The sequence below is a fragment of the Pogona vitticeps genome, chromosome 4 (genome assembly GCF_051106095.1).
Source record: "Pogona vitticeps strain Pit_001003342236 chromosome 4, PviZW2.1, whole genome shotgun sequence".
Lineage (NCBI taxonomy): Eukaryota > Metazoa > Chordata > Lepidosauria > Squamata > Agamidae > Pogona > Pogona vitticeps.
The window spans coordinates 210,643,403-210,670,568 of record NC_135786.1 but is presented as its reverse complement, the minus strand read 5'-3'; the positions used below and the strand labels follow the sequence as shown (position 1 = coordinate 210,670,568).

Below are 27,166 nucleotides of genomic sequence, written 5' to 3'. Positions count from 1 at the left end.
ATGAAATGAGCACAGAGTGAAATGACTGCCAGTTTCATGTTTATCATGAAAGTGGCCTCCTATAGTTGGCAGGGGCTGGTAATTAACCGTACAAGTGGGCTTAAGAGTTGCTTTCTCAATAAATTATTTTCTATAGGGTTGTCTCTTTCCAATTAGAGAAATTCAAGTCCAGTTCACCACTCCCTGCTCTATATGAAATATAATCATTCATCTATTCAGTGAGATTTCCCCCATTCTCCTCTGTAGGAAATGTTAATGTTAAAGGTATCCATAAAGTAGCATTGTTAAAAAAAATCTTAAAGGGTACATCAGGCTGTCTGCAAAACACTCTAAAATTGTTATATGACAAAAATATATTTTCAATTGTTACACTGATGAACCAAGAAAAAAAGGGGCAAGTGATATTCAGAAACTTTCCAAAAGGTAACCATGTTGTCAGTTTTCAACAAAACACGATGACACCTTTGAGTCTAACAAATGTATTGAATAAAAGGAGATAGGGCGAAACCAACCTATGAACAAGGAACAGAAATATCCATACAAACAAACACCTGCAAAAAGAATGAACTCCCAAAATGTAATCTGGGTCATAAAAAGCAATAACAGAATATCATAAACCTCAAAATACAGTATTTTAATACCATAAACATATCTGATACATAACACACATTTGAAGTTGCATTATATCAGGTACCAGTACTTCAGTTTTATATACAATATAATTTTAAATATAACTGATCACAATTACAGATAAAATGGAAGCAATCCACTGAAGAACAGAAGAGATGCAAAGATGACATATTCCTTGAAAGACAACTTGATGATGAACCCAGTTTCTGAAAGTGAAAGCAGCTCTTAAAAATCTTGAAAAAACATAATCAAGACGACACAGTATACCAACAGAGTTATTTCAAGGTACAAGACACCAACAGAGCCATTTCATAACTAAAATATGCCAACAAATGTGGGAAAGAATTTCAACTATCTTTTCCACTACTTGTAGCTTATACTTACTCAGAAGTTATGACTATTGTTTAGAGGAGCTTATTTCCTCCCAAAAAAGCACACCTTCAAGTAGCATTCTAAATAATTCTGTTATTACTGTCACCAACAACTAAAACCGCAATTAGTTTATAAATTATTAATCTACAGTAGGCATTGTAAAACAATCACTAATTAGGTTCACTCAGCCTTCTAAAGTCGGTAAACTGAGTACCCAGTTTGCTGAGTGGGGAAAAAATGTGTAGCCTGCCTAATTCAATTGGAAACCGCCCAGAGAGTACTGTACTTGAAGCGCTATATAAGCAGCACGCTTTAATTATCATGATTGCTAATAACTGCATAATAATATTCACGAAGTTTTTGATAGGACGAAATCACTCAGAACTGTAAACTAACTGATCAATTAAAGTGGCAAACGGCGAGGCGTGAAGAGAATCTGTTCCCGCCCGCTTCAAAAACCCGCGGGTCAGAGGCTTCAGGCTATGGAATTGGGACTTCTCTCACGCAACTGCTTCAGCTAAAAGCCTGCCGGAAAGGGTGAAGAGATAAGATTAATTAAACGGCTCCCTTCTCCCTTTGTTTTCTCGCCTCGACTGACCAAACAAAACAAAACAAAACAACCCAAAGCAAAACACCTCAAGACCCTCACCGTCCCTCAGATGTGGTTGCGCGTGACGACGACGAGGGCGCGCGCGCAGCTGACTTCAGAATGCTGCCAGCACGTGAGGAGACCGTTATCCGCTCATCCTCACAAGAGAAGTCCCGCCTTTGGCTCCTCCCGGATCTTGCTTGCTCGCTCTCCTTTTCGAGGTGCGAAGGCGGCGCCGGTGGTGGCAGCTGTTGCGCCTACGACTGTTTTTTTAAGTAACCCTTTTGCTCGGAAGAAGAGGGACCGGTAAGCGGACCTTGTTACCGTGAACACCAGAAAGCGGGCGGCAACGTGTAAAGGCGCCAGAAGCGAGGGAGAAGGTTTTGCGGTCGGCGCTGGCGCGGAGGGAGTACTTAAAAAGGGGCGGGAGGGGAGAGAGTGCGCATGACTATTGGCTGAGGTAGCGTGGGGCACGATCGCGGGCCTAACTTTCCTTGCTTTCTGTGGAGGGCTAACCTAAGTTTCTTTAAGTTCTGTTCCTTCTACCCAAGGGTTCTCCCAGCAACGCATTTCCTGAAATGCTGGTACGATGTCATTTGCAGGTGAAGTGATTAATCCTCCTTTGAACTGTCACATATGACAGTTTTTCTTGAATGCCTCCAGTGTTGGAGCACTCACCAATTTCCGAGGTAACTGGTTCTACTGCCGTAGTGCTCTGGTTCTACTGTCGTAGTGCTCTAACAGTTAGGAAGTTTTCCCTCATATTCAGCCGATATCTGGTTTCCTTTAACTTGCGCCCATTGTTGTCTGTTCTGCACTCTGGGATGATGGAGAACAGATCTTATCTCTCCTCTGTATGACAGGCTTTCAGGTAGTATTTGGAAAGAGCTATGGTATCACCCCCTCAGTCTTCTTTTCTCACGGCTGTACATGAAATATTCTTTCAGCCATTCCTCATAAGGCTTGGTTTCCAAACCCCTGTTCATCTTTGTCGCCCTTCTCTGAACTTGTTCCAATTTGTTAGTCTCCTTCTTGAAGTGCAGTGTTCAGAACTGGCCACAATACTCAAGGTGAGGCCTAACCAGTGCTGAATAGAAGGGGACTAGCACCTCGTGGGATTTGGAAACTATACTTTTATTAATGCAATCTAAAATAGCATTTGCCTTTTTTGTAGCCACATTGCACTGTTGGCTCATTTTTAGTTTGTGGTTGATGACAATTCCAAGATCCTTCTCTCTTGTAGTTTTGCTGAGCCAGGTATCCCCCATCTTGTAACTATACAATCGGTTTCTTTTTCCGAGGTGCAGTATTTTGCATTTATCTCTGTTGAATTTCATTCTGTTGTTTTCGGCCCAGTGTTCCATCCTATCAAGGTAATTCTGAATTTTGTTTCTGTCTTCCCGGGTATTAGCTATTCCGCCCAATTTGGTATCTGCAGATTTGAGAAGCATTCTTTGCACTCCCTCATCCAGGTCATTAATAAAAATATTGAAGAGCACTGGGTCCAGGACTGAGCCTTGGGGTATCCCACTAGTTACCTCCTCCCAGTTAGAAAAGGATCATCACCTTCTGAGTACTGTTCTGTAGCCAATTGTGTATCCACCTGACCCTTGATCTATCCAGCCCACTCCTAGTTAGCTTGCTTATCAGGATATCATGGGGCACTTTGTCAAAAGCTTTGTGGAAGTCAAGATACGTCTGCAACACTCCCTCTCTCTAGCAGGGAAGTTATCTTATTTAAAAAAGAGATCAAATTAGTTTGGCAGGATATGTTCTTGACAAATCTGTGTTGGCTTCTAGTTATTATTGCATTGTTTTCTAGGTGCTTGTGCAATGACCACTTTATGATCTGTTTCAAAATTTTGTCTGGGATTGATGTCAGGCTGACTGGCCTGTCGTTCCCAGGTTCCACTTTTTGCTCTTTTTGAAAATAGGAACAACATTGGCCCTCCTCCAATCCTCTGGCACCTCACCCGTTTCCCAGGATTTCAAGAAAATAATGGATAGCGGTTCTGAGAGTTCTTCAGCCAGTTCCTTTACTACTCTGGGATGCAGTTCATCTGGCTCTGGAGATTTGAACTCATTCACTGGCCTTTATTGCTGCCTGCCACCTTTTTTTTCTTGTTGGAATTGTTTGTACTTGTGCCTTTATAATTTCTTGTTTTTCAAGCTCCCACCCTTCTTGGACTCCTTTTCTTGTTAGGATCTCCTGCCATGGGACCTTACTTATCGTTGTTCTGATTATCAAAACTGGCTTTTTAAAAATCCAGCAGAAGTGTGCTGCTACACACTGCTTTCATTACATACTTATCAGCTTTTTATAACTGCGCTGTTAAATGGGAAAATATATTAAATAATTACAAGTTGTCAATTTTAACTGCAATTTCTGAAATGCTCAGTTTCATCGGGATCTGAGCAAATCTTATTTTATTTTATTTTGAAAACTATCCCCATCCTTGGTAAAGTTGTGTTATGCCTAAAGGTGTTTCAACAATGGCTTTTACCTTTTATGGCGGAAGAAATGCTTGATGGTCAAGCTTTTTGGCAATGTCTTTTTACATTTCAGTAGAGTTTTTTGTTTGTTTGTTTGTTTTGGCCTTTACTCTGTTCTTTCTTTGGAGCCATGACTTTTCAGCACACCGCAGTACACAGACCCTAGAAGCCTCAGAATCCAGCAAGCATTGTCCAGCACAAAACTCCTCATCACAAAAAGAGAGCATAGAGGGAGAGAAAGATAAGACACAGCCCCCCACAGAAAAATGTTCTGATTTTAAAACAAAAAGATTTTGGAGTAACATTTTAAATGCGCACATTTTAAAACAAAAGAGAAGTCACAGTACACAAACCCTAAAAGCCACAGAATCCAGCAAGCATTATTCCAGCACAGAACTCCTCATCACAGAAAGAGAGTCTAAACTGCATTTTACAGTCTACCTGCATCAATAGCCAGCACAGCTCCTCACAGAATATTTTCTGATTTTAAGAAAAAAAGACCGAGGAGTCTAAACTACATTTTACACCCTGCCTGCATCAACAGCCAGCAACCATTACTAGAGCAAACAGATCCCCAAAGAAAAAAGACATTGAAACCACATTTTAAACCCACACATTTTAAAACAACAGATAGGTCACAGTACACAAACCCTAGAAGCCACAGAATGCAAAAATAAATAAATAAATTTTACATTTTAAAATTGCAGTCTATTTTTCACATTTAACTTTAATTTAGTATTACAGTCTACTTTTCAAATTTGAAATCCACACTGCAGGACCCATCAGAGCACAGAAACATAACCCCCCCCACCTAGCCCTACCTCCCCCACCAAGCTACAACAAACCCTGTACAGTGTATATACTCACCCAGAACTGGCAGTCTCTCTGTTTAAAAAAAAAGTCAAAAATCCAAAACTTAAAAAAAGCAAACAAAAAACCAAAAACCCCAGTCCATACAGTACAGTACCGACCAGTACCAGGCAGTCTGAAGACTCTCTCCCTATCCATTCTCTAACTGCTGGGGTGAGTGAGATAGCATACAAGCAGCCTCTTCATGGCCAACGGTCAACTGAAAGTTCAAATTTCGTGCTTTCCCCACCTCCCCCGCATTCCCCCCGTAACTTGAAGCACCAGCCGTAAGTTGAAGCAATATTTTGTGGCTGGAGGTTTTTGTATCTCAAAATTTTCTCAATTAGGGACATTCGTAAGTCGAGGCGCCACTGTATCTCGCTTTAATCATCATCCAAAAGAAGACTGCAGCCAAGAAATCAGAAGAAGACTAAGACTTGAAAGGACAGCAATGAGGGCATTATTAAAAATTATCAAATGTAAGGATATGTAACTGGAAACAAAGACCAAGAGCATCCACATTTTTGTACTCCCAATTACCATGTATTGGGTGTCAAAGCTCAACGGTAAAGAAATCTGACAGGAACTACATTGATATGTTTAAACTGTGGTGCTGGTGTAGAGCTTTGTGGATACCCTGGACGATGAACAAGCAGGTTCTAGAGCAAATCAAGCCTGAACAATCTCTGGAAGCAAAAATGTTGAAATTGAGGCTGTCCTACTTTGGGCATGTCAGGAGAAGCCAAGATTCTTTGGAAAAGACTATAATGCTGTTGAAGATTGAAGGTAACAAGAAAAGAAGAAGACCAATTACAATAAGATGGACTAACTCCCTAAGGGAAGCCACAGATATGAGTTCATATGGGCTGTTGGAAACAGGACATTTTGGAGATCTCTCATTCCTAGGGTCACCATAAGTCAAATATGACTTAATGGCAGATAACAACAACAAAGCCATACAAATTAGCTGCATATAATAAAACTGGCTTGCTGCACAGTGCCGGAGTAACTTGCTAGAACTTTTAGTCAGTATCATTTGAATTTACTCTATCCATGTAGCTGAATGTACTGTGCACCCACATTCTGTAAACCAGAATGTAGATTCAAAGTACAGTAGTACCTTGACCTACAAACTTAATCTGTTTTGGAACAATGTTCATACATTGAAAAGTTCGTAAGTTGAAGTACTATTTCCCATTGAAATGCATGGGAACAGAATTAATCCGTTACAGCATTTCAAAAGGCAAAAAGGCAGGGGGAAAGGGCGGGAAATTTGAATTTCCCGCCCTTTCTCCCTGCCTTTTTGCTTTCGGACCTCTCAAAGGGTTTTCTCCGACGTCAGGGTGCCGATCGCGGAGGCGGGAACTCCCAGGGAGGTCTCCCAGGGCTTGCCCACCACCATGGGAGATAAGAAAATGAGAGAAAATCATAGGATTTTTGTCCAAATGATTGATTGAAATCTGAGCTAGAGGTTAAAAGAATTGGTAGTTTCAAATTTGAGATTGTAGAGCATGTGCTACGGTGCTGTCTAAAATATACCAGTTTATATGTATCATTGAAAGATAAAAGTCTAAGATGTTATTTAAAATAAATAAATTTCCTGTTAATGATGTCAGTTTAATGTGATTTTTGTAACTACTTAATTTGAGGCGTAGCATCTGATATATAATCTCTACATCGGATGGAAAAAATTGGCTGTTCAGGCCATCCATCGTATGTCTACAGCTAAAATTCCAACTTCCCTCTCCATTTTTTTTGTGAAGATGTGCAGTCTGTCACCCTTTAAAATAAATCTTTAATAATTCATAATAGCTTGAATCCATATCATAACCTGCATATACTTGTATTATATTAAAATAAATTCAAAATACTTTTTTAGGTGTTGCAACAAGCACTCTCTTAGAAGCTGAATTCTTTACTGTTTTTGCAAGGTGGGAGTGACTCTTCTAAGGCAGCACATTCTAAGTTGTTGTATAAAAATAGTTTTGTTGTTTTTTACTATTCTTCTGGCTAACCTAATGAACCATTGGAGCTATCCATTGTCATAACATTGAAGAAAATGGAGACTTTCTGCCCCCTTCATTAAACCTACCACTTCTGGCTTTAGAATATCCAGTACATATGCTATTGTTGTTACTATGGGTCATCAAATTGCATTAAACATGTGGCAGCCTTAATCGGGTTTTCAAGGTATGTGAGATATTTAACTAGCAGTTTTACCAGTACTACTCCCAGTGGGTTTTCGTGGCCAAGTGGATATTTGAAGCTAACTGTCCTGAATCACTGTCCACCACTCTATACGTCACATTGACTTCTATCAAAAAAGATTAGTTTGGACAAGGATGTTTGCATGTATCCACAGTAATCAGCATTTATGTGATTTTATCTTGTGTCAACACATTATTAAACATTTATCTTGTGTCGACACATTATTCAAAATAGTTCATTCTGTTACTACTGCTTAATAATTTTTGTATTAAAGCAGAGAAAAACAAAACATTTGCCAATAGCAGTACCTCATGGAATATATTGCTGTAGGTAGGCATAATACTGAAAGTGGTATTCATCATTTTTTAGCCTGGGTGGTATTGATTTTTACATTAACATCTGTGTTTCTGTTTGATAAACTGCAAGCAAAATTATTATTTTATTTATCTATTTATTTATTTATTCCATTTGTAGCCCGCTCTCATTAGTGTTGTAACGCTACTCTCGGCAGGTTATAGTCTCATAAAACAGAAAACACAAATGAAAATAGAAATATTAAAACTGATAATAAAAACCCTGAAAAAAGAGAAAAAATCTTTTTTCTGTAAAGCAATTATACTAAAGTCGCAATATTTTATTTCCCAGTGAGTATGTATTAAACTCACTGAAGTGTATTTCTGAGAACCATGTATAGGATAGCAGTGTCAATCAATTCACAGTTGCAACAACAATAGTCTTGGGACAATGGCCTGCTAAATGCCCTACCTAGAAAAATACTCTTAAACATTAAAATTATGGACCTAAATATTTTACATAGGTGGAAGACAAATGGTATACTATTCACTTACTTCTTGATGGAAATTAAAGCTGGGATTCTCAAGAGCTTATTCATTCCTGAGAATTGCAGCAGTGACTCAAATTACCAACTGGAAGTAACTGAATATTATGCCATTTGCCTTCTGCTTGCTTAGCTTGCAACAGGATTTCAGCCTTATAGTGCCTATACTACTTCTTTGTGGCCTCTGTGAATACACACAATGCACAGGACTCTTTGGAATATTCTGGAGCGTTAAAAGATGTGATTGTTGGACGTTGCCCCATGGCGTGCATGCTCCACCCACCTGTAATACCTCAGTTCCTTTTAGCCGCCGCTGAAATCGGACTTATTTGGAATTAGAGCTTGTGATTTGTGATTTTATCTACAGTACCTTGATCTCTGGACTGCTTACGGTTTTTGATTATTGGATTACGGACTCAATCGAGTTTTTTATTTTCGGACGTTCCCTGTGAGTTATTTCTTTGCCTTTATATTTCCCTCCCACCCATCACTCCCGCCCTTTTTAATGGCCTCCTCAGGCCCATTCAAATGCTGCATGATGTGTGCCAATAAAATCCCTTTTACAGACAGCCATGATCATTGCTTGTTCTGTTTGGGCAAGAGTCATCAAACTCACACTTGTCCAGAATGTAAGAAGTTAACAAAACTGGCCTTAAAACTCCAGCTTCAAAGGTTCAGATTCCACTTGTAGAAAAAGTCTTTGGCAGCGTCCAGTCTGCCAACCAACCCCACAATGGAACCTATCCCAGTTCCACCGTCTCAATCCAAGGCTTCCATTCCATTGGCTCCTACACCCTCTCCGAGGTCTTCTATTAAGTCTTCCAAACCTAAATCACCATCGGTATCAACGTCGACATGTTGAAGGCTTCTTCAGTGTCGGCTAAGACTCAGTCTAGTAAGAAGCAAAAAGATAAGGACAAGGTCAAACAGAAGAAAGCAAAGCGGGTTCCTAAACCACATCAGGCTCATTAACCTCCGATTGTCCATGTCTCCCTCCCATCTCCAATCTTGGAGGAGTCGTCCAGGGACATCCCAGACCGAGGCTCCATCTCTGAAGCAGGAGAGTCAAGTCTCCCTACTTGGGTTCAAGCTTTGGTCTCCATACCAAGCTTATCGCCAAGTCATGGCTGTTCCGAGGCAGATATTGTATCCAGCCCGGCCTCAGTCCATTCTAGCCCTGTTTCAACTGGGTGGGTGACTTTGAATTCGGATGCGCCAGTATCACAATCTCCTCAGAAGAGGACAGCGAAGCGGCGTCACATCTCTCCACCTCCTCAGTACCGGGAGGTACTTTTTGTCCTGCACCCATCTCAACGCCATGCCTTTCCTGAATATGAAGAGCCTCTTTACGATGTCAATCGATATGGTGATCGCCACTGATACCGATCCCACCAATATAAACCAAGCTTTATCCCTGAATATTATGAGCATCCCAAACGCGTTCGGTACGCTTATGCACCTTCTGAATCTTCTCGGTCACCATCACCGTCTCCTGTTTGAAGTCGGCACCGAACCACTTTTGAGTCCGCTCCAATAGTACCAAGATCTAAGAAATCTTCCAAACATCATCTCTCTACTGCTCCAACACCAACCCCTCTCATTTCTACTTCTTGGGATCATCAGTGCTCCCCCTCTCCAGCTTTTTCCATCTCTGGTGCATCTTCAGCATCAAAAGTTTCTGATCAGGTTCTTTCCTCTGAATCATCCAAGGAATCCCCATCAAACTTACCAACCCTAGATTCTGATGTCGCAGATGTTCATCCTCCATCCCCATCTGAGGACTTCACCTCTTATGCTCAGCTGATCCTGTGCATGGCCAAATCGTTGGAACTGGACATGAAACAGCCATCTCCCCCCAAGCCTGATCTTGTTTTCATGGCATTAATTAAGAAAAATCCCCTCCATTAAGTTTGGCATTCATCCCAGCCATGTTGGACCTTACGACATCCCTACAGATCTTGAGATGGGTGGAAAATCACTACTGCACTCATGACACTGATACAGCGTTCCTAATCAAGCATCTTCCACCAAACTCCATTATTGTGCAATCAAACCAATCCCGAGCAGGCAGTCGATCTTCAGTTACCCCTACTAACAAAGAGGGAAGGAGACTGGACGTGGTCAGATGCCATTTATATTCTTTGGTGTCCTTCGTAATGAGGATCTCCAACTACCAGGCCACGATGGGGACCTACCACAGGCAACTGTGGAATAAGATCCTCCCTATCCTTCAAGCTGCTCCTGAGGACGTCAGAATCAGTGCTCTCAACACCCACCTTGTGGCCACTACTCTGGCCAAACAGCAGCGTCTGGCAGCATGTCATACTTCTGACGCTGCTTCAAAATCTCTGGCTTCTGCTATCTCCCTTAGACAGCATGCATGGTTACGGTCTTCGGGAATCACCGACAATGCTGGGTCCTGTATCAAGGATTTACCCTTCAATGGTGTGGGCCTCTTCAACAAAAAGACTGATGAAGTGATGGAAAATTTGCACAAAATTTTTGTGCCTGATCTTGCTCCATTTAATAACCCAGATACCATTACAATCAGTGGCGTAAGCCTTTCACTTTCCATCAATTGTACCAGCATCTCTATTGCTCTTACAAACCTCCGACTCAGGCTCCCGAGAGGTCTAACTTTGCTCAGCCCTCCTCTTCTGCTCCTCCTTTCCAGTCACAGGCCCCTGCTCAACGCAGACAAGATTTCCATTCTCCTACAAGAAAAAACAAACAATATATTTGACTCTCCTCTTCTGCGCTGCCCTCATCATCCCCATCTGGCCCCCTTTTTCGACAAGTGTTCCATTATCAAGGACACGGGTGCTAGCCATCATACGTTTTGGTTACCTGTTGGAGTTCAAGGAGCTTCCTCCTCTCAGTCATGTCAGAACCACATTGTACTCACCTGCTCTAGAGGACTAAGTTACACTTCTTCAAAAACATGCTATCCAGAGGGTGTCACCCCAAGATATTCTGAACGGTTTTTACTCACATTATTTCATGGTCCCCAAGAAGGATGGAGGACTCCGTCCTATTTTAGACCTGCAACTGCTGAACACCTACATTGATCCCAGGCATTTTTGCATGGTCAACCTTGAATCAGTCATCCCTCTGCTTCAACCAGGTGACTGGTTCGTGAATATAGATCTACAGGACACATATTTTCACATTTCAGTTCATGAACATCACTTCAGATATCTCTGTTTCCTCTTCATGAACACTGCTTACCAATTCTGTGCCCTTCCCTGCAGCCTGTCTACCGCTCCGAAACCTTCACAAAGTGTATGGCTCCAGTTGCTGCCTATCTTCAAATACACAACATCACGGTGTTTCCATATAAAGACGACTGGTTGATAGTAGCACAATCACACAGCGCAACCTGAAGGGACACTACCTTCGTTTTACAGACATTGGCGGATCTCGGCCTTCAAGTGAATTACAAAAAATCTCATCTCAAACCATCTCAGACCATGGATTACATTGGGGTGCATCTCGATTCCATCGCAGCCAGGGTGTTTCCCCCTCCAAAGTGAATACTGAAGTTAAGGTGAGCCATTCTCCCCTTTTGGCTTTGCACCACTGCGACAGCTCACCATACACAGCACCTGCTAGGTCTGGTGGCATGAGCTACGTCTGTACTCCAACATGTGCAACTGAAGATGCAGTTCTTACAGGCCTGGTACCTATCCCAGTTCGACCCTATGCTAGACCATTGAAGTACCATTTCCCATTGAAATACATGGGAACGTAATTAATCCATTCCAGCATTTTTTTAAAAAACCAAAACAATAAACTAAAACAAAAATAAAACACTGCAAGCCCCATAGGAATGTGCTGGGGCTGCAAAACAAAAAACAAAATCCACCTAGAGTGGTCACAATCGACCAGATAGCCGGGGTATAAATGAAATAAATAAATAACTAAATAAACAAACAAACAAACATTGGAGCAAGTCCCACGCTGGGACTGCAAAAAAAAAAAAATCAACAAAGCAACAAACACCACAGAAACATAACTCCCCAGCCCAAACCCACCCTGCAAAAGCCACCCAGAACAGTTTTTAAAAAGCAAAAAGCAGCACCTTACCAGCTGCTACCATCCCTGTCCTTGTTGGAGCCTGTCAGGAGGCGAGCAACCGGAGTATCCTGGCCAGGCTCAGCCTCCCGGCACCGAGCCGCTGCCGTCCCCATCCTTTTTGGAGTCCGTCTGCATCCCTTTCCCTGACCATTGGGGCAAAAGAGCTACAAAGAAGTAGCCGCTTCACCACCAATGGTTTGAATTTCCTGCCTTTTCCCCCTGCCTTTTCCTGGTTGCAAGCTGAAGCTCTGGTTGCAAGTCGAAGCAAAAATTTTTGGCCAGAGCTGCTGGTAATTTGAAATGGTCAAAAGTAGGGACGGTCATAGGTTGAGGCACCACTGTATCAACAAACAGGGTGGCACCCATTCTTTACATCTCTTATATCTAACGATCCAACTGTGGGAATGGTATTACAATCACCATGTTTTTCCGGTGGCTCTTCACGTGGCTACAGAGGACAACAAGGTCGCCAATCGACTGAGCCGTCTTACCACCCAAACGCACAAGTGGGCCCTCAATGACACTGTCTTCTCCCTTCTCTGCAATTGGTGGGGGACACCAGGCCTAGACGTCTTCACCACTCAGACCAACTCCAAATGCAGCAGGTACTGCTCACGGGCAGGAAGAGGAGACAACTCTCTAGGTGATGCTTTCATGGTGGACTGGGGTGACAGCCTCCTTTATCTCTTTCCGTCTGTTCCACTCATGCAGAGGACAATAGTCAGGATTCGTCAGCTGGATTACAATGCCAATTCCGCTAGCATGGCTGAAATCTTAAATAGGGCTAGGAAGCCCTCTACTCAATTGCTATATTCATATAAATGGAACTCCTTCATCAAATTTGCTGCATCACAGAAATTGCCTATGGTTCCATTTTCCCTAGACACCCTTCTCAAGTTTCTTTGTTATTTGTTTGACCAAGGTTTGGCTCATTCAACGTTAAAAGTTTATATTTCTGTGATAGTTTCATATCAGCCTGAAGGGTCTGAAGCCTCTCATTTATTTTCTCACTGTACTTTAAAGAGATTTCTAAGAGGTTTGCGAAACATACGCCCATGTACTCGACCTCCATTCCCTCAGTGGTCTCTTCAGGTCATTCTCCGTGTACTCGCTCATCCTCCGTTTGAACCCATGGCCTCTGCATACCTTAAACTACTTTCCATCAAGACTTTGTTCCTTGTAGTGATAACTTCTACAGGTCAAGCAAGCGAGCTGGCCGCTCTTCGAGCGGATGCCCCTTATATTCATTTTTTTCCTGACAAAGTTGTATTATATCCATATGTGTCCTTTCTTCCCAAAGTGATTTCTGATTTCCATGTTAATCAACCTCTGATTCTCCTGACGTTATTTCCATCTCCTCCTTCTGATGCTGAAGGGCCAAGAAGGAAGCAAGTTTCGGAAGGGCTGTGCTGACTTCGTTGTTGGCGTAATGGCCCTCCTTCCGGTAAATGAGCTTGCTTGTCATGGTTGTTCTGGGTTTTTCGGGCTCTTTGGCCATGTTCTGAAGGTTGTTCTTCCTGACGTTTCGCCAGTCTCTGTGGCCGGCATCTTCAGAGGACAGCAACCTGTGCTCTGTTGTAGTTGGCTTGGGAGTGCAGTATTTATGGCTGTGAGATAGGCTTTTGTCTTGTCCTGTAGATGGGTGATTAGTGTGTATTGTTGTGGGTGTATTGTTGTGCTAAGGGGAAGAGATTATCTGTTCCTGTGGTTGATGGGTGTCATTAGCTGGTCTTTTGTGTGTGGTGATCCCCTGTCCTTGTGGGGGGGTAGAGTTCGTTGACCTTTTGCACGTAGTATGTTTGATAGCTGGGAGCCAAGTTTTGTTGAGCTGCATACTTTCCTCTTTTTTGTTGAAACTGTGCTTGTGCTTGTGGATTTCAATGGCTTCCCTGTGCAGTCTGATGTAATGATTGCTGGTGTTGCCCAGTATTTCAGTATAGAAATTTCATGTCCAGTTTGTTTCAGGGCATGTTCAGCTACTGCAGATTTTTCTGGTTGTTTTAGTCTGCAGTGTCTCTCATGTTCTTTGATTCTGGTGTGGATGCTTCGTTTTGTGGTTCCAATATATACCTGGCCAAAACTGCAAGGTATCTGGTATATTCCTGCGGTGGTGAGGGGGTCCCTTCTGTCCTTTGCTGACCGTAACATTTGTTGTATTTTTGTGGTGGGCTTGAATACTGTTTGTAGGTTGTGTTTTTTCAAAAGTTTCCCCATGCAGTCTGTGACCCCTTTGATGTATGGCAGAAATACTTTATTTGTGGGTGGCTGTTTTTCTTCTTCAGTTCGGTGTTGTTTTCTAGGTTTGATGACTCTTGTGATTTCATTTTTGGAGTAGCCATTTGCCTGTAGGGCCCAGTTCAGATGATTGAGTTCAGTGCTGAGAAACTGAGCTTCACAGTTCCGATTTGCCCGGTCTACCAGTGTTTTGATTATGCCTCTTTTTTGCTGTGGGTGGTGGTTGGAGTTTTTGTGTAGGTACCGGTCTGTGCGGGTGGGTTTTCTGTAGACCTTGTGTCCCAGTCGGGACAAAAATACAACAAATGTTACGGTCAGCAAAGGACAGAAGGGACCTCCTCACCACCGCAGGAGTATACCGTATACCTTGCAGTTGTGGCCAGGTATATATTGGAACCACAAAATGAAGCATCCACACCAGAATCAAAGAACATGAGAGACACTGCAGACTAAAACAACCAGAAAAATCTGCAGTAGCTGAACATGCCCTGAAACAAACTGGACATGAAATTTCTATACTGAAATACTGGGCAACACCAGCAATCATTACATCAGACTGCACAGGGAAGCCATTGAAATCCACAAGCACAAGCACAGTTTCAACAAAAAAGAGGAAAGTATGCAGCTCAACAAAACTTGGCTCCCAGCTATCAAACATACTACGTGCAAAAGGTCAACGAACTCTACCCCCCCACAAGGACAGGGGATCACCACACACAAAAGACCAGCTAATGACACCCATCAACCACAGGAACAGATAATCTCTTCCCCTTAGCACAACAATACACCCACAACAATACACACTAATCACCCATCTACAGGACAAGACAAAAGCCTATCTCACAGCCATAAATACTGCACTCCCAAGCCAACTACACCAGAGCACAGGTTGCTGTCCTCTGAAGATGCCGGCCACAGAGACTGGCGAAACGTCAGGAAGAACAACCTTCAGAACATGGCCAAAGAGCCCGAAAAACCCAGAACAACCATTAGATCCCGGCCGTGAAAGCCTTCGCGAATATATTGAACGCCTTGCTTGTCATCCTTTTGTGTGCATTCACAGAGGCCACAAAGAAGAAAGAGAGGTTACCTACCTGTAACCATGGTTCTCCGAGTGGTCCTCTGTGAATCCACACAACCCGCCCAGCCTCCCCGCTGTCCATCACTTGTTGTCCTGAGCTTTCTGGGGATCACAGCCTTGACAACGGTGGACATTTTGGAACTGAGGTATTATGGGCAGGTTACGAGGCAACGTCCTACTAATCACGTCTTTTAAAGCTCTAGAATATTCTGAAGAGTCCTGCACAGGCACAGTAAAACCCATTTGTGTGGATTCACAGAGGACCACTCGAACCATGGTTACAAGTAAGTAACCTCTCTATTTCAACCATATTGTTTCTTCTCTGAATTAATAGATCAACCTTTTTATTAACACAAAAGATTTATACCAGATATGTTATAAACAGTTAAAAGGTACAGCTAGTTAAGTACATATTTTTTAGGAGTGAGTGTTATGAAAGGATTAGATAAAATTACACTGCTAGTAGTTTATATTCTGTTTGTAATTAATTTTGTTAGTCCATGTAATGGATTGGATGGGGATCTGAAAAGATTGGACAGGTTAAAGTCAAGGAATGAGTAGACAGGAAGATATAAAAAATTGTAAATGCCATTTTCTCCTTAATTTCTGTAAGCGTTGTAGTTATATATATCTTTGTGTACATTGCTTTTCATAGCATGACACTTCAAAGTGTTTTTAAAAATGGAAAAAAAGAGGATGATTGGTAAGTCCCTCAAGCCAGCAAGACCTGTGCGCCATCTCTGCTCCCATGGTAAGTGTCTTGATTATTTCAGAATACTTGTTGAAAAATGCAGGACCAAAATCCATGTTACATTAACAAGACAGAAATATAAATCTTATTTAAGAATTTAATACTACAAAAGTAACTGTATTAACTTATTTCAGCAGCATCCTTTCCTACAGTATCAGCAATCAGTTTCAGCTTCCAGCCTAAGTTTCCCTGCAGCAGTCCCCTATGTCTGAATAATGAAATCAACTCTGTAAGTTTAATTAGAAAATTAATAGCTTTCAGTGTATTTTGGATTTTTCTAGATTGTTCCAGTTGGAGTTTAAGATTGCTCCATAACCTATTGGCCTAAGTTCTATTGTAACTTTGAAACATGTTTTAATGCTGTGTATATAATTTGGACAAAGCCTGTATGAGATGAATACAGGTTGCTACTCTCTACTGTTCTGCACTCCCACAAGGAGAATTTCAAAAATTTTAGTTTCTTTTTTGCAGAATCCTAGCTTCTTGTTGGGTATGAGCCAGAGACTATTGCTCATAACAAACTCTGGTCGACTTTGAATGAGTTTTTAATACAGTATATCCCACCATCTTTGGTTTCTACTGCTTGAGAAGCTAGAGTTCTATTAAAGTGAAAAAAAATCTTACCAAACTCTTCTTGACGCACAGAGGTGGAGAATAGGCAAACTCAAGTCTCAAGTTTCCTCATGAAAAAACAGCCTTTCCCTGAATCCAACTGTATTAGATTATTGACAGCCAGTATCCAATTCTCCTTTCGTGGGCATGATACTGAAGCATCTGATGGCACCCCAGCTCCTGGGGATTTTTCTGGATTAAATGCACTATATAGAACAGTTTCAATCTGCTTTCACCCTGGTTATAGATAGGGATATCTTTGGTCATTCGATGGACAGCCTACTTTGTGAGCTGGATGGGGGAATGTGACCCTCATGGTTTTACTGGACCTCTTGATGGGTTGTAATGTAATTAGCTATGTTATACTTCATGGAATAGGGATACACTGTTTTAAAGTGGCTCTTGTCCCTTCTGGAGGGACCAGTTCAGAAAGAAGTGTAGCAAGACTTCTGTTACAGGACAGGAGAGAGTAGCAAACTGTGTAATGAGTTCCTTAAGGTTTTGTTTTATTCTTCGTGTAAGAACATAAGATGTTTTAAACTATTATCTAAAACTGACAGCTTTCTTAACTGTACCTGTGAAATCGGAAGTATAGTTATACAGTATAGGATTTACACATTTAGCAGTTTAATAGTTGAACTCTTGCTCTTCCTCCTTAGATGCACTCGTGTTTATATGGAGTAGTTTGAGAACAAGCATTCTTCTGTCAAAGAGCCCATATAAATGAATAAATGAGAATAGATTTAACTTAGAATTGTGACACTGTAGAGTCGCAATGACTGTCTTGTCCATAATCTGCTAATGCAGGAATCCAAATCTAAAGACTCCCTAATAGATGGCCAAATAGGTTTTTGTTTAAAAACTGCCAACAATGGAAAATCCACTACTTTCTACTGTAATTAGTTCTGTGTTTGAACGGCTTTTACTGTCAAGAAATTTCTACTGATGTTTAGTCAGAATCTCCTTTTGAGATTCAGGTCCTGCCCTTTGGAGCAGCAGAAGACAAGCTTACTTAATCTTCCACGTGAGACCCCTTCAAATATTTGAAGATGGCTAACTCAACAAAAGGGACGTGGTGGGACTGCGGGCTAAACCGCAGAAGCCTGTGCTGCAGGGTCAGAAGACCAAGCAGTCGTAAGATCGAATCCACGCGACGGAGTGAGCGCCCATCACTTGTCCCAGCTCCCGCCAGCCTAGCAGTTCGAAAGCATGCAAATGCAAGTAGATAAATAGGGACCACCTTGGTGGGAAGGTAATAGCGTTCCGTGTCTAAGTTGCGCTGGCCATGTGACCATGGAAGATTGTCTTCAGACAAAATGCTGGCTCTATGGCTTGGAAACGGGGATGAGCACCGCCCCCTAGAGTCGAATACGACTGGACAAAAATTGTAAAGGGGAACCTTTATCTTTACCTAACTCAACAAAGCCTGACTCCTAGCACTGAAAAATACAGCCTGCAAAAGGTCAACGAACTCTATCCAGCCACAATGACCAGTGATCACTGCACACAAAATACCAGCTAATGACACCCATCAATCACAGTGACAGATAATCTCTCCTCCTTATCACAACAATACACCCACAACAAAAAACACACTGATCACCATAATCACACAATCTCCTGAAAAGGACAAAAAGCTGATCCCACAGTTATAAATAACTATCCCATGAACTACACCAGAGCACAGAGTTCTGACTCCTGTCCTCTGAAGATGCCAGACACAGAGACCGGCGAAATGTTAGGAAGAAAAACCTTCAGAACACGGCCAAACCGCCTGAAATACCTACAACTACCATGGCTATCATACCTTATTTTTTCCAGACTAGAAATACTGTCTCAACCATTCCTCTTAGAGTTTCATTTCTAAACCCTTTACTTATCTTGGTTTCCTCTAGACATGTTTCAGCTTGTTGATACGCTTCCTAAACCAGGATGCCAAAAATGGACATATCTGAATACAATAATTCTGTGATGTAGCCTAGAATCATGTTAGGGTTTTTTGTTTGGGATTTTTTTTTGGGGGGGGGGCTGCTTTATTACACTGTTGATTAGCTAAGATTCTTACTTAGCCAAAGTTTTCCATTACTGTATGTCTTCTCTTTGAATGTTCTGTAATCTGACCTAGGAAGATGTTACTTAAGTCTTCAGTCTGAGGTAAAGACCAGTGGCAGACCCCACAGTGATGTTAACTGTTTTTCCTCTTTCCTATAATTTTTACCCAAATGCTTTCAGTCAGCTTTCCATGGTCTGGGTATTTGTACAGGTGCTCAGTGGTTTTGGTATCTGGCTCTGGGGGCCAGAGGTTGGGAGTTCAATTCTCTACTGTGCCTCCTTGATGGGCTGGACTTGATGATTCACAAGGTCCCCTCCAGCTCTACAGTTCTAGGATTATATTGCACATCCTTTACAAATAATGCTGTTCTTCCCTTATTTATTTTGCTCATTTTAATAGCTTATATACCTTAGTTATTACATTCTAGTCATGAGGGTTTTTTTCCAACCAAGCTTTCAGTAATGCTAATTAAATCATATTTGCCTTCCAGTGTTAGAAGTCCAGCATCACCTTGTCTGACTTCTGTTCACTAGTGTTAATATAACTGAAACCATAGGTAATTTCCTTTAGTTGTTCCCCTATTATTATTTTTTATCCTTCTAAAATTTTTTTTAATCAATTTTCCATAGGAATAGGGGTTTAGGTACAGATAGAGGTGAAATCATACAAAGAGAAAACAATATAGCAATTTTCCAGAATATAGTTACTAATCTTCTGGACCTTCTCTTTCTTTGTTTTAATCTTAAAGCTTACTAAATTTGTAAGTTTAATATTATTCAGCCAAGTTTGTGTCCAGTGCTCTAAATCAATATTATAACCAGTATTATAACCATTGTATCATGTAATCTTTCATCACTTCATCTTCCATTTTATCGACTATTTATATGTAATTAAATCTGCTCCCAAGAACATCATCTACTCCACATACTGTCTCTTCCTGTCCCACCTGCCACAACATATGTCCCATGATCTCTATTCCTCCTCCTTTCCATAGTAAAGTCCATCGTTTGCTGTATTTCTTCTGCTAACATCTCCATAAGCCCCTCAACCTAAGACTGTTTCTGGCTGCTTCACAGATTTAAATCCATCAACTTTTTAGTTCAGTGAGATGGTTATATTGTCCTGCTGGAATGAGTCTTATTATAGCAATACAAACAAAGTCATTTTCTTGCTCCCTTTCTTTTCTTCTAATCAAGTCTCAAATTGACCGGGGGGGGGGGGGAGGAGGCTTGCCAAATATAGCTCTAGTCCCTTTCTTTGATAGATTAAATCCACTCTCTTCATTATTTAGGTCCTTAAGAGTTCCATATGTAAAACAAACATCTTAACTTACTTCAAGTTCTTGTCAAAAAATATTTTCCAAAATCCTTCAGTACTTTTCCACTCTCTGTGAGGGGCATTCCCAGCTTCTTGCCAAAATGGCTCCCTCCTCGGACCAAGCACTCAGATGAAACTTCAAAGAGAAGAATAACAGGTTTCCACTGGTTCCTCTCCCCTCTCAGTCAATTCTGCTGCTTCAGACTTTCACTTATCAAAGTCATTGCCTCCCCAGGTTTTTTGGGGGGGGGTCAGAACCGAGTGGTCTCGGTTAGTTTCAGGAGCCCTCCTGAAATCTTACTGGTCTTGCCGCAACAAAGCCCCGCCTGTTTTTTCCCCATGCTCTGACAGGTTCCCCTACCACCATCCCAATAATCGTTGATAGATCCTGTTGGCCCCAATATGTGGTAATCCCCTGACTTCTGAAATACTCCTTTCCAGGATTCAGTTTAAAGCTGCTCTGATCAGATTTGCGAAACTTCTAGGAAACACAGTCTGCCAAACTTCTGTGATGCATTACGTTTTTCTTGCCAGAAAGCTTTCTTCATACAAATGCAGACCACCATCCAAATCCAAATCTTTCTCAACATCACGTGCACAGCCAGTTGTTTGCTTCTATCTCTCTTTTCTTGGATCATATTCATGACCTTCAAGGAGTAACAAAATAACCAGCTGTACTCAAGGTCCTTCATCTTCCTAGTCAGAGACTCTCAGTCACTTGCAGTAGGTTGAAAGCTCTGCTTGACAATATCATTTGTTACCCTGCGTGGATCAGAAGGTGTTTATAAGTAGCGAGCTTGATGAGTCTTGGCAACCTCTCTGTCGCATCTTAGTCCACACACCAGGAAAGCAGTACACCTCTCAAGACATCCATCCTGTCAGGTATGTCACTGTTTCTGTATAACACTACCACGCGCCTCATGCTGCTTTTCTGTTCACAACAACTTTTCCTTTTGCAGAGCACTTCATGGCTACATATGTGCTCTTTTGAAGATTGCTGTCCTTGTTCAAGTGGCTGAAAAACACTGTCCATGGGGATTGCCTGATAGCAGTTCTGTAGCTCTGAAAGCAAGGCATGGTCTCAGTAGTTCTCTTTCTGTGTGTCACGCCTCCAAGTTCTTGCCTCCTGCATTTAGTATTTTTCCTTCTCCCTAGAGTCGTCTCTCCTTTGTTGGTACTCCAGGACAGTCTGCTTTACTGTGTCCAAAAAGAGTGGACTGCTTAATTGTGGATAGGCAGGCCTGTTTGTAGTTCTTGTACTTCTAGCTTCCTGTATACTCAGACAAGAAAATCAACATGGCACTGAATTTCTAATCACTGCAACAACTCCTTCACCATATTACTGTGAATTCTGTGTTCTTGGTACCACATAACTTGATTGTTATGTGTTATCAAGTTGCATTCTGTTATCATGGCTTATAGTAACCCTTATAGGATCTGCAAGGTACAGTATGTGTAATATTCAATGAGTGGGTTTTCCATTACTATCTCCCACTGAGTTTTTATGACCAAGTGGGGATTCAAACACAAGTCGGTGTCCTCATCTGTCACTGTCCACTATCTCACACTGGCTCTCCAGGATACCTCTATGCACTTGCAAAATGACATATTTATTTTCCCTGTTAATTATTCCTGCTCATAAGCTTGCAGGGGCTTCATTGTAAGATGACCAGTGTAAAATATTTATACTGACTGTTTAAAAGTTTTTTTTTCTTATTAAACTTCATTACTTAGATGGATTATATGAAAAATGTTATTTTTTGTCTGCCAGTATCGTATGTAGCAGCAGCTTAAATAAACTCTTACTGGTCAGACTCTTATGAAGAAAACCGTGTGTAGGGGCATTCATGTGGCTTTTACCTCTTGGATTGCTCTCTGGCATGCTCTTGCTTCCTCAGCCTGTGACAGACGAAAGCATATGCAGATTTATTTGTATGATTGTCTGTTCATGCTATGTGAATCCAAGGGGATTCTGACCACTGTGTTTAAAAATAAGTTAATGTTTGGGATTCCATAGTAGTATGAAACTGAAATGTATGTTCTATTTAAGATTCGTAAAGGCACATTTTTACAGTTTGTGTGTATTGCTGTTACTTGACTGTTCATTGATTAAATGCAGTATGATTTCTGTGGTGATGAATTTTAAATTAGCTGAAATTAATCATTTTTTGCCAGTGTTCTTTTTGTATGGGTTAGCAAAATAAAATAAAATAAAATTCAAAACCGTTGCCAAACATCAACATTTCTTTATTCATTTTTAGATGTATAAATCTAATGGTATGCTGGTCTTAAATGGAGCACTACTTTCAGGTTTACCAGAGCAGAACAAACCTGAAGTTACAAAAGGTAGACATTGTATGTACACATGCTGGAAAGTATTGTTAAACAACAAGAAATGTGAAATGCTAAATATTGTTTTATTTGGAGCATGTCTTCATCATCATCATGTTAGATAAGTAGTTCAACAATAAGTTTACACATAAAAAACCCCCACAGACATAAAATCTTTTTAGGACATACAAACAGTAGCTAAATAAACCCCAAGTGATGATGGATTATGGGAACGCCTGTAGAGATAACTTAAAAAAGGGTGTCCTTAAAAGCTTCCTGAAACATTAGACTTAAGCATCCTCTTAAATGTTGGGAGGTAGGAGACCTAACAACACCCCCCCCCCGGGAACCCATTCCATAAGGTAGAAGTCACAGTCAAGAAAGCACAATTCTTGGTGACTGTTTTCTAAGTCTTTCCCAGCATGGCAGCCCAGAGAAGCAAGGCCTGTGAAAAGCAGGTGGCATGTGCTGAATTTCTGAGAGAGATACATTCTGACAAATACTGATTTGATTTATACAGGTTTATATGAAGTGTACTGTGGGCCTGGGTACGTGGTGGTGCTGTGGGTTAAACTGCAGAAGCCTATGTGCTGCAAGGTCAGAAGACCAGCAGTCGTGAGATCGAATCCATGAGATGGAGCGAGCTCCCGTCTCTTGTCCCAGCTCCTGCCAACCTAGCAGTTTGAAAGCATGTTAAAATTCAAATAGATAAATAGGTACCACGATGGTGGGAATGTAACGGCGTTCCGTGTCTAGTTATGCCGGCCACGTGACCACAGAAACTGTCTAAGGACAAATGCTGGCTCTGTGGCTTCAAAACAGGGATGAGCACCGCCCCCTAGAGTTGGACATGACTGGACTAAATGTCAAGGGGAACCTTCAACTTTTACTGTGGGTTACAGTTCTGTTCTGTCCAAAATGATCAGGCATCTGAACAATGAAAAAATGTTCAAGAGCTCATTCAGAGTACTGTAAGTTGATTGAAATCCAGTAGTAAGTTGCAATAAAGTAGCGCTGTTGAATCAGTGGAATAGGTTGGAATTACATGGATAAATAGTATGGGATTTGCTGCAGAAGTGAAAATAATGCTTTTGAGGTTTTTTACAGTGATCACATGACATGAAGGACAATGTGAATCGACACAGCCCCTTTTGGTTCCAAAGTGGAGGTTTTTTTCCCCCTGTTATCTAATTTTTTAAGCTGGAATGATTCAAACTGTGTTTCCCCTGTGTTATCAGTTGTTTTGTTCTCCAAAAAGATCAGGGCAGGATGACTGTGGTTGGTATTCTGGTGAATTAGGTATTATGTTTTGTACAGCAGGAACACCCACCCCTACAAAATCTTTTTCTTTCCTGTCCTGAAGTATTTTTAATTTATTTATTTGTTAAAAGCCAAACTACTGAGTTTAGCATTAGATCACCTTATCATCATAGGCATCCTTCAGTCTTGAGAGACTATGGTAACATGCTCTGTATCGAGAAGTGTCCTCTCCAGAGCATGAAGCCTGGGTAAAGTAGTATGGAGGATAGGCTGTTACCCAAGCAGCAAATCCCCCCTCTCCACGTTGCTGAAATGGTCCAATGGAAAGGCAAGAGCCAATACAACTGGTTCCAGCAACATCGCAGGAGTTGGCAGAACGACACGAACTGTCTTCGGGACTCCAGCTCCGGATTTTGCCTGTAGGTTAACTCCTGAAGCCTTTTCCATGAGTGAATATAGCCACAAGGCAGTGGAGGTTTGAAGTTGGAGTTTTCCTTCTCCTAGATGGGCTGCCTTCCATGGCTGACAAGCCCTGCCTACCTGGCCTGCTCTCTAATAGTGCGGAAGTATGATCTGTCCCTTAAACTTTCCTGCCTCCCAGGTGTATGCAATGCTAATTGGCTTTCCTATTTACCATATTAGGGTCAGAGATAGAGTCAGAGAATTTGAGGATTTTGCACACCTAACGGTGCACAGTCCTGGCACACCCTCATTTAAGATGGGAAAGCCCCACCTCCTAGGCCATGCGGGGGGGGGGGGACAAAAGAAATCCCAGCAAAAACAAACTCCTCAGCAAAACATCCATGCAGGCAAACCTGGTCTTCAGCCTCAGCTCAGCCTCCTAGGAAAAAAAATCACCTTATCACTGCATTGATATATTAGTTTAGCACTAGATCACCTCTGCACAACCCAAAAAAAAAGGTAAAAATCGCTATGAAATTGAAACAAATCTGACGAACTACAGCAAACTACTATGTTCCATAGTATGTGTGTCTGAATGTGTATGATATGGAAAACTTTTGGAAAACTTTTCTTTAATGGTGTTTAGCACTTTAAACAGCCCACAGGCTTTATGGTGAACCATAAAAGGAGATCTGGGGATCAGCAGAAGATAAGATCAATGGAATGGCAACTGTGGGTTGTGGCATGGATCAAATTGCATCAGATTGAGGGGTCAGTGTGGTCCCTGGCACCAAAACAATCCACTGGCTCCACGTGATCACCAAATCTGAATTGAATTATTAAATAGGCTGCAAGTCAAGCCACAGCAGTGCTGAACCATACTGATTTGACTTGCCAGTATAGTTTCAACCTTACCTAGATGGTGACTCACCAGATTCCCATTGATTCAGTGGGATTACTCTAGTTGCAACTTGCTACTGGATTTCAGCCTTTGCTCTCTATAAGATTATTATTTACATATCAGATTAATTTGGATAAACACTGTGGCAGTGTTTGGTTTTTCCTTCATACCGCTATGCTTTAAAGCTATGTTAATGCTTATCTTGTCTGAATTCATTCACTATAGATTCAGTAGTGTCTGTACAACTTCCAGAAAATTCTTCATTTTGCTGCTTCTATTGCTATAGAATTTAGATTTTCAACTTCCACACAATTTTACACCTTTAGAAAATAACCATCTTTTTTTGTTATGTAGGAACAATACATTTGTGCATAGTGTTTTTAACTTCCAGTTTTGTTAGAAAGCCATTTGGTTTTATATCATAAATCTGTGTACTTTTCCACTCAATTTTAAATTCTTTAATTTTGTGTTGGCAGAAAGAATAACATACAGTAGAGATTTCCTTTTGAAACTTTCAGAGGTTTCACTTGCCCAAAAGAAACCTGAGTTTCTTCCTGATCATCCTATTGTGCTTGAAAAACCAGTAAGTAGTTGGCTCTCAGACTGTTTTTGAAATTTTTTAAGTGATGTTTTAGTATGTTAAAAGGAATTATACAGGTTAATAAATCCATAAACCTCATGGTATCCTGCCAAATGCAAGGGAAATTCTTGGTCTCTTTTTTCCTGAAGGATTTTCAAAAAGTGCCAGTGGCAAGAATTTAATTGAGGGAGAGGCTAGTTAAGAGGTGGCTGCAAAAGCTGTCACAAATCAATTCACCCGTGCTGCAGCTCTGCATGGAGGGCAGGAGCAACCCTATGTATTGCCCCTGTATAATCCCCTTTGTGTGAGCCTTTTCCAACCTTGTGCCCTCCAGATGTTTCCAGGTTAGACTGCAGTTCCCATCTTCTCTCACCTGCATGGTGATCATGTTTTGGGGGAGCAGGGTTTATATGAAATGTGGTCCCAACAGATGTTCAGTGCTCAGGGAGTAACTAGTGATTTATATAAATAAGTTGAATTCCTAGTAGAGACAGGAAAGGTTCCCCACCTCCCAGTGTTGCCTGTGACAAATAAAGTATTGGATCATCTATTTAGATTTCTTCAGTATTTACTTTTTTCATTCTCATAACATACATGAATACACTTACTGTAGATGTGATCAGGGATCTCTCTGTGTAGAATATTGCATTGTAAAATGGGATTTAATCCATAATGGTGGGATGTTAAAATCACTTCTTTGGGCTTAAACAGCAGTCTAGGATGGGTATGGGGAAAGAGTCTGACTTGTACCAATACAGAAATTGATTCTGATAAATATACAGTTGTTTTCCCTACCCTCTGCCCTGTTATCTTGTGTGAGTACCTGAAGAGTACATATTCACTTATTGTTCCTTCTTGCAACTGTTCACTGTCTTATGTAGACTGTGTACTTTGAGTTCTTAAAGTAACAGCTGAGTATCTAATTCTGAGCCATGGTTTAATGCAAACACCCCATAACTAATTTCCTCAAATTTTTGTTTTATAGAAAAAGTACTATTTACTTCCTACTTCAAGTGATGGTAGGTCTTTATGAAGATACGTCTTTCACCACTGAAAAACAAGGAAACGTGATCTATAATCCAAAAGACAGTAATCAATCTTTTATGGTTGGTGTATTCATCACGTCATGTCAGAAGTAAAGTTATTTTCAACAGAAAATGTATGTGGATCAACTTCAAGTTTGTCTGTCTCAGGAATTATTGTTTACCGAACTTTTGTTATGATAACAAAGAACATTGCTGAAATGAGGCAAGACCACTGTCACTTGTAAATTCCAGTATTATACTTGTATCTTGAAGATTAAATTTTCCTTACCATATTTCTGCAACAGATTAAAAGCCTTGACTTATGAGGTCACATTATATGACTGGCTACAAAGAACTTGTGGCTGCATGTACTCTGTGGTAACTGCCCCATGCTCAGGGTTCTTAAATGCTGCATACGGTGTTTGCCCACAACCTTATCTGAAATGGTGTTTAAATGCACAAATTTAACAGTGTACTTGAAGCAACTGACACTTAAACTGTAAAGAGTAGACATGTTCTAGATGGGCGGTATAAGTCTAATAAAATTAAATAAGCAAAGTTA

At 41.2% G+C, this 27,166-nt stretch overlaps 1 protein-coding gene across 4 annotated transcripts; it reads left to right on the top strand.

Moving 5' to 3' along the window:
- The first annotated feature begins 1,679 nt into the window (after positions 1 to 1,679).
- C4H8orf88 (chromosome 4 C8orf88 homolog) lies at positions 1,680 to 27,166 on the top strand. Of its 4 annotated transcripts, none has more exons than XM_020813786.3 (6): positions 1,680 to 1,897; positions 16,028 to 16,123; positions 16,261 to 16,352; positions 22,367 to 22,451; positions 25,476 to 25,582; positions 26,565 to 27,166. In XM_020813786.3, the coding sequence occupies exons 2-6, from the start codon at positions 16,054 to 16,056 to the stop codon at positions 26,610 to 26,612; spliced, it is 402 nt and encodes a 133-aa protein (XP_020669445.2). In that variant the 5' UTR covers positions 1,680 to 1,897; positions 16,028 to 16,053; the 3' UTR covers positions 26,613 to 27,166. The 4 variants fall into 4 exon arrangements, with proteins under 4 accessions (XP_020669445.2, XP_020669442.2, XP_072855200.2 ...); XM_020813783.3 differs by having other exon boundaries at positions 16,258 to 16,352; XM_072999099.2 differs by lacking the exon at positions 1,680 to 1,897 and adding an exon at positions 1,970 to 2,193.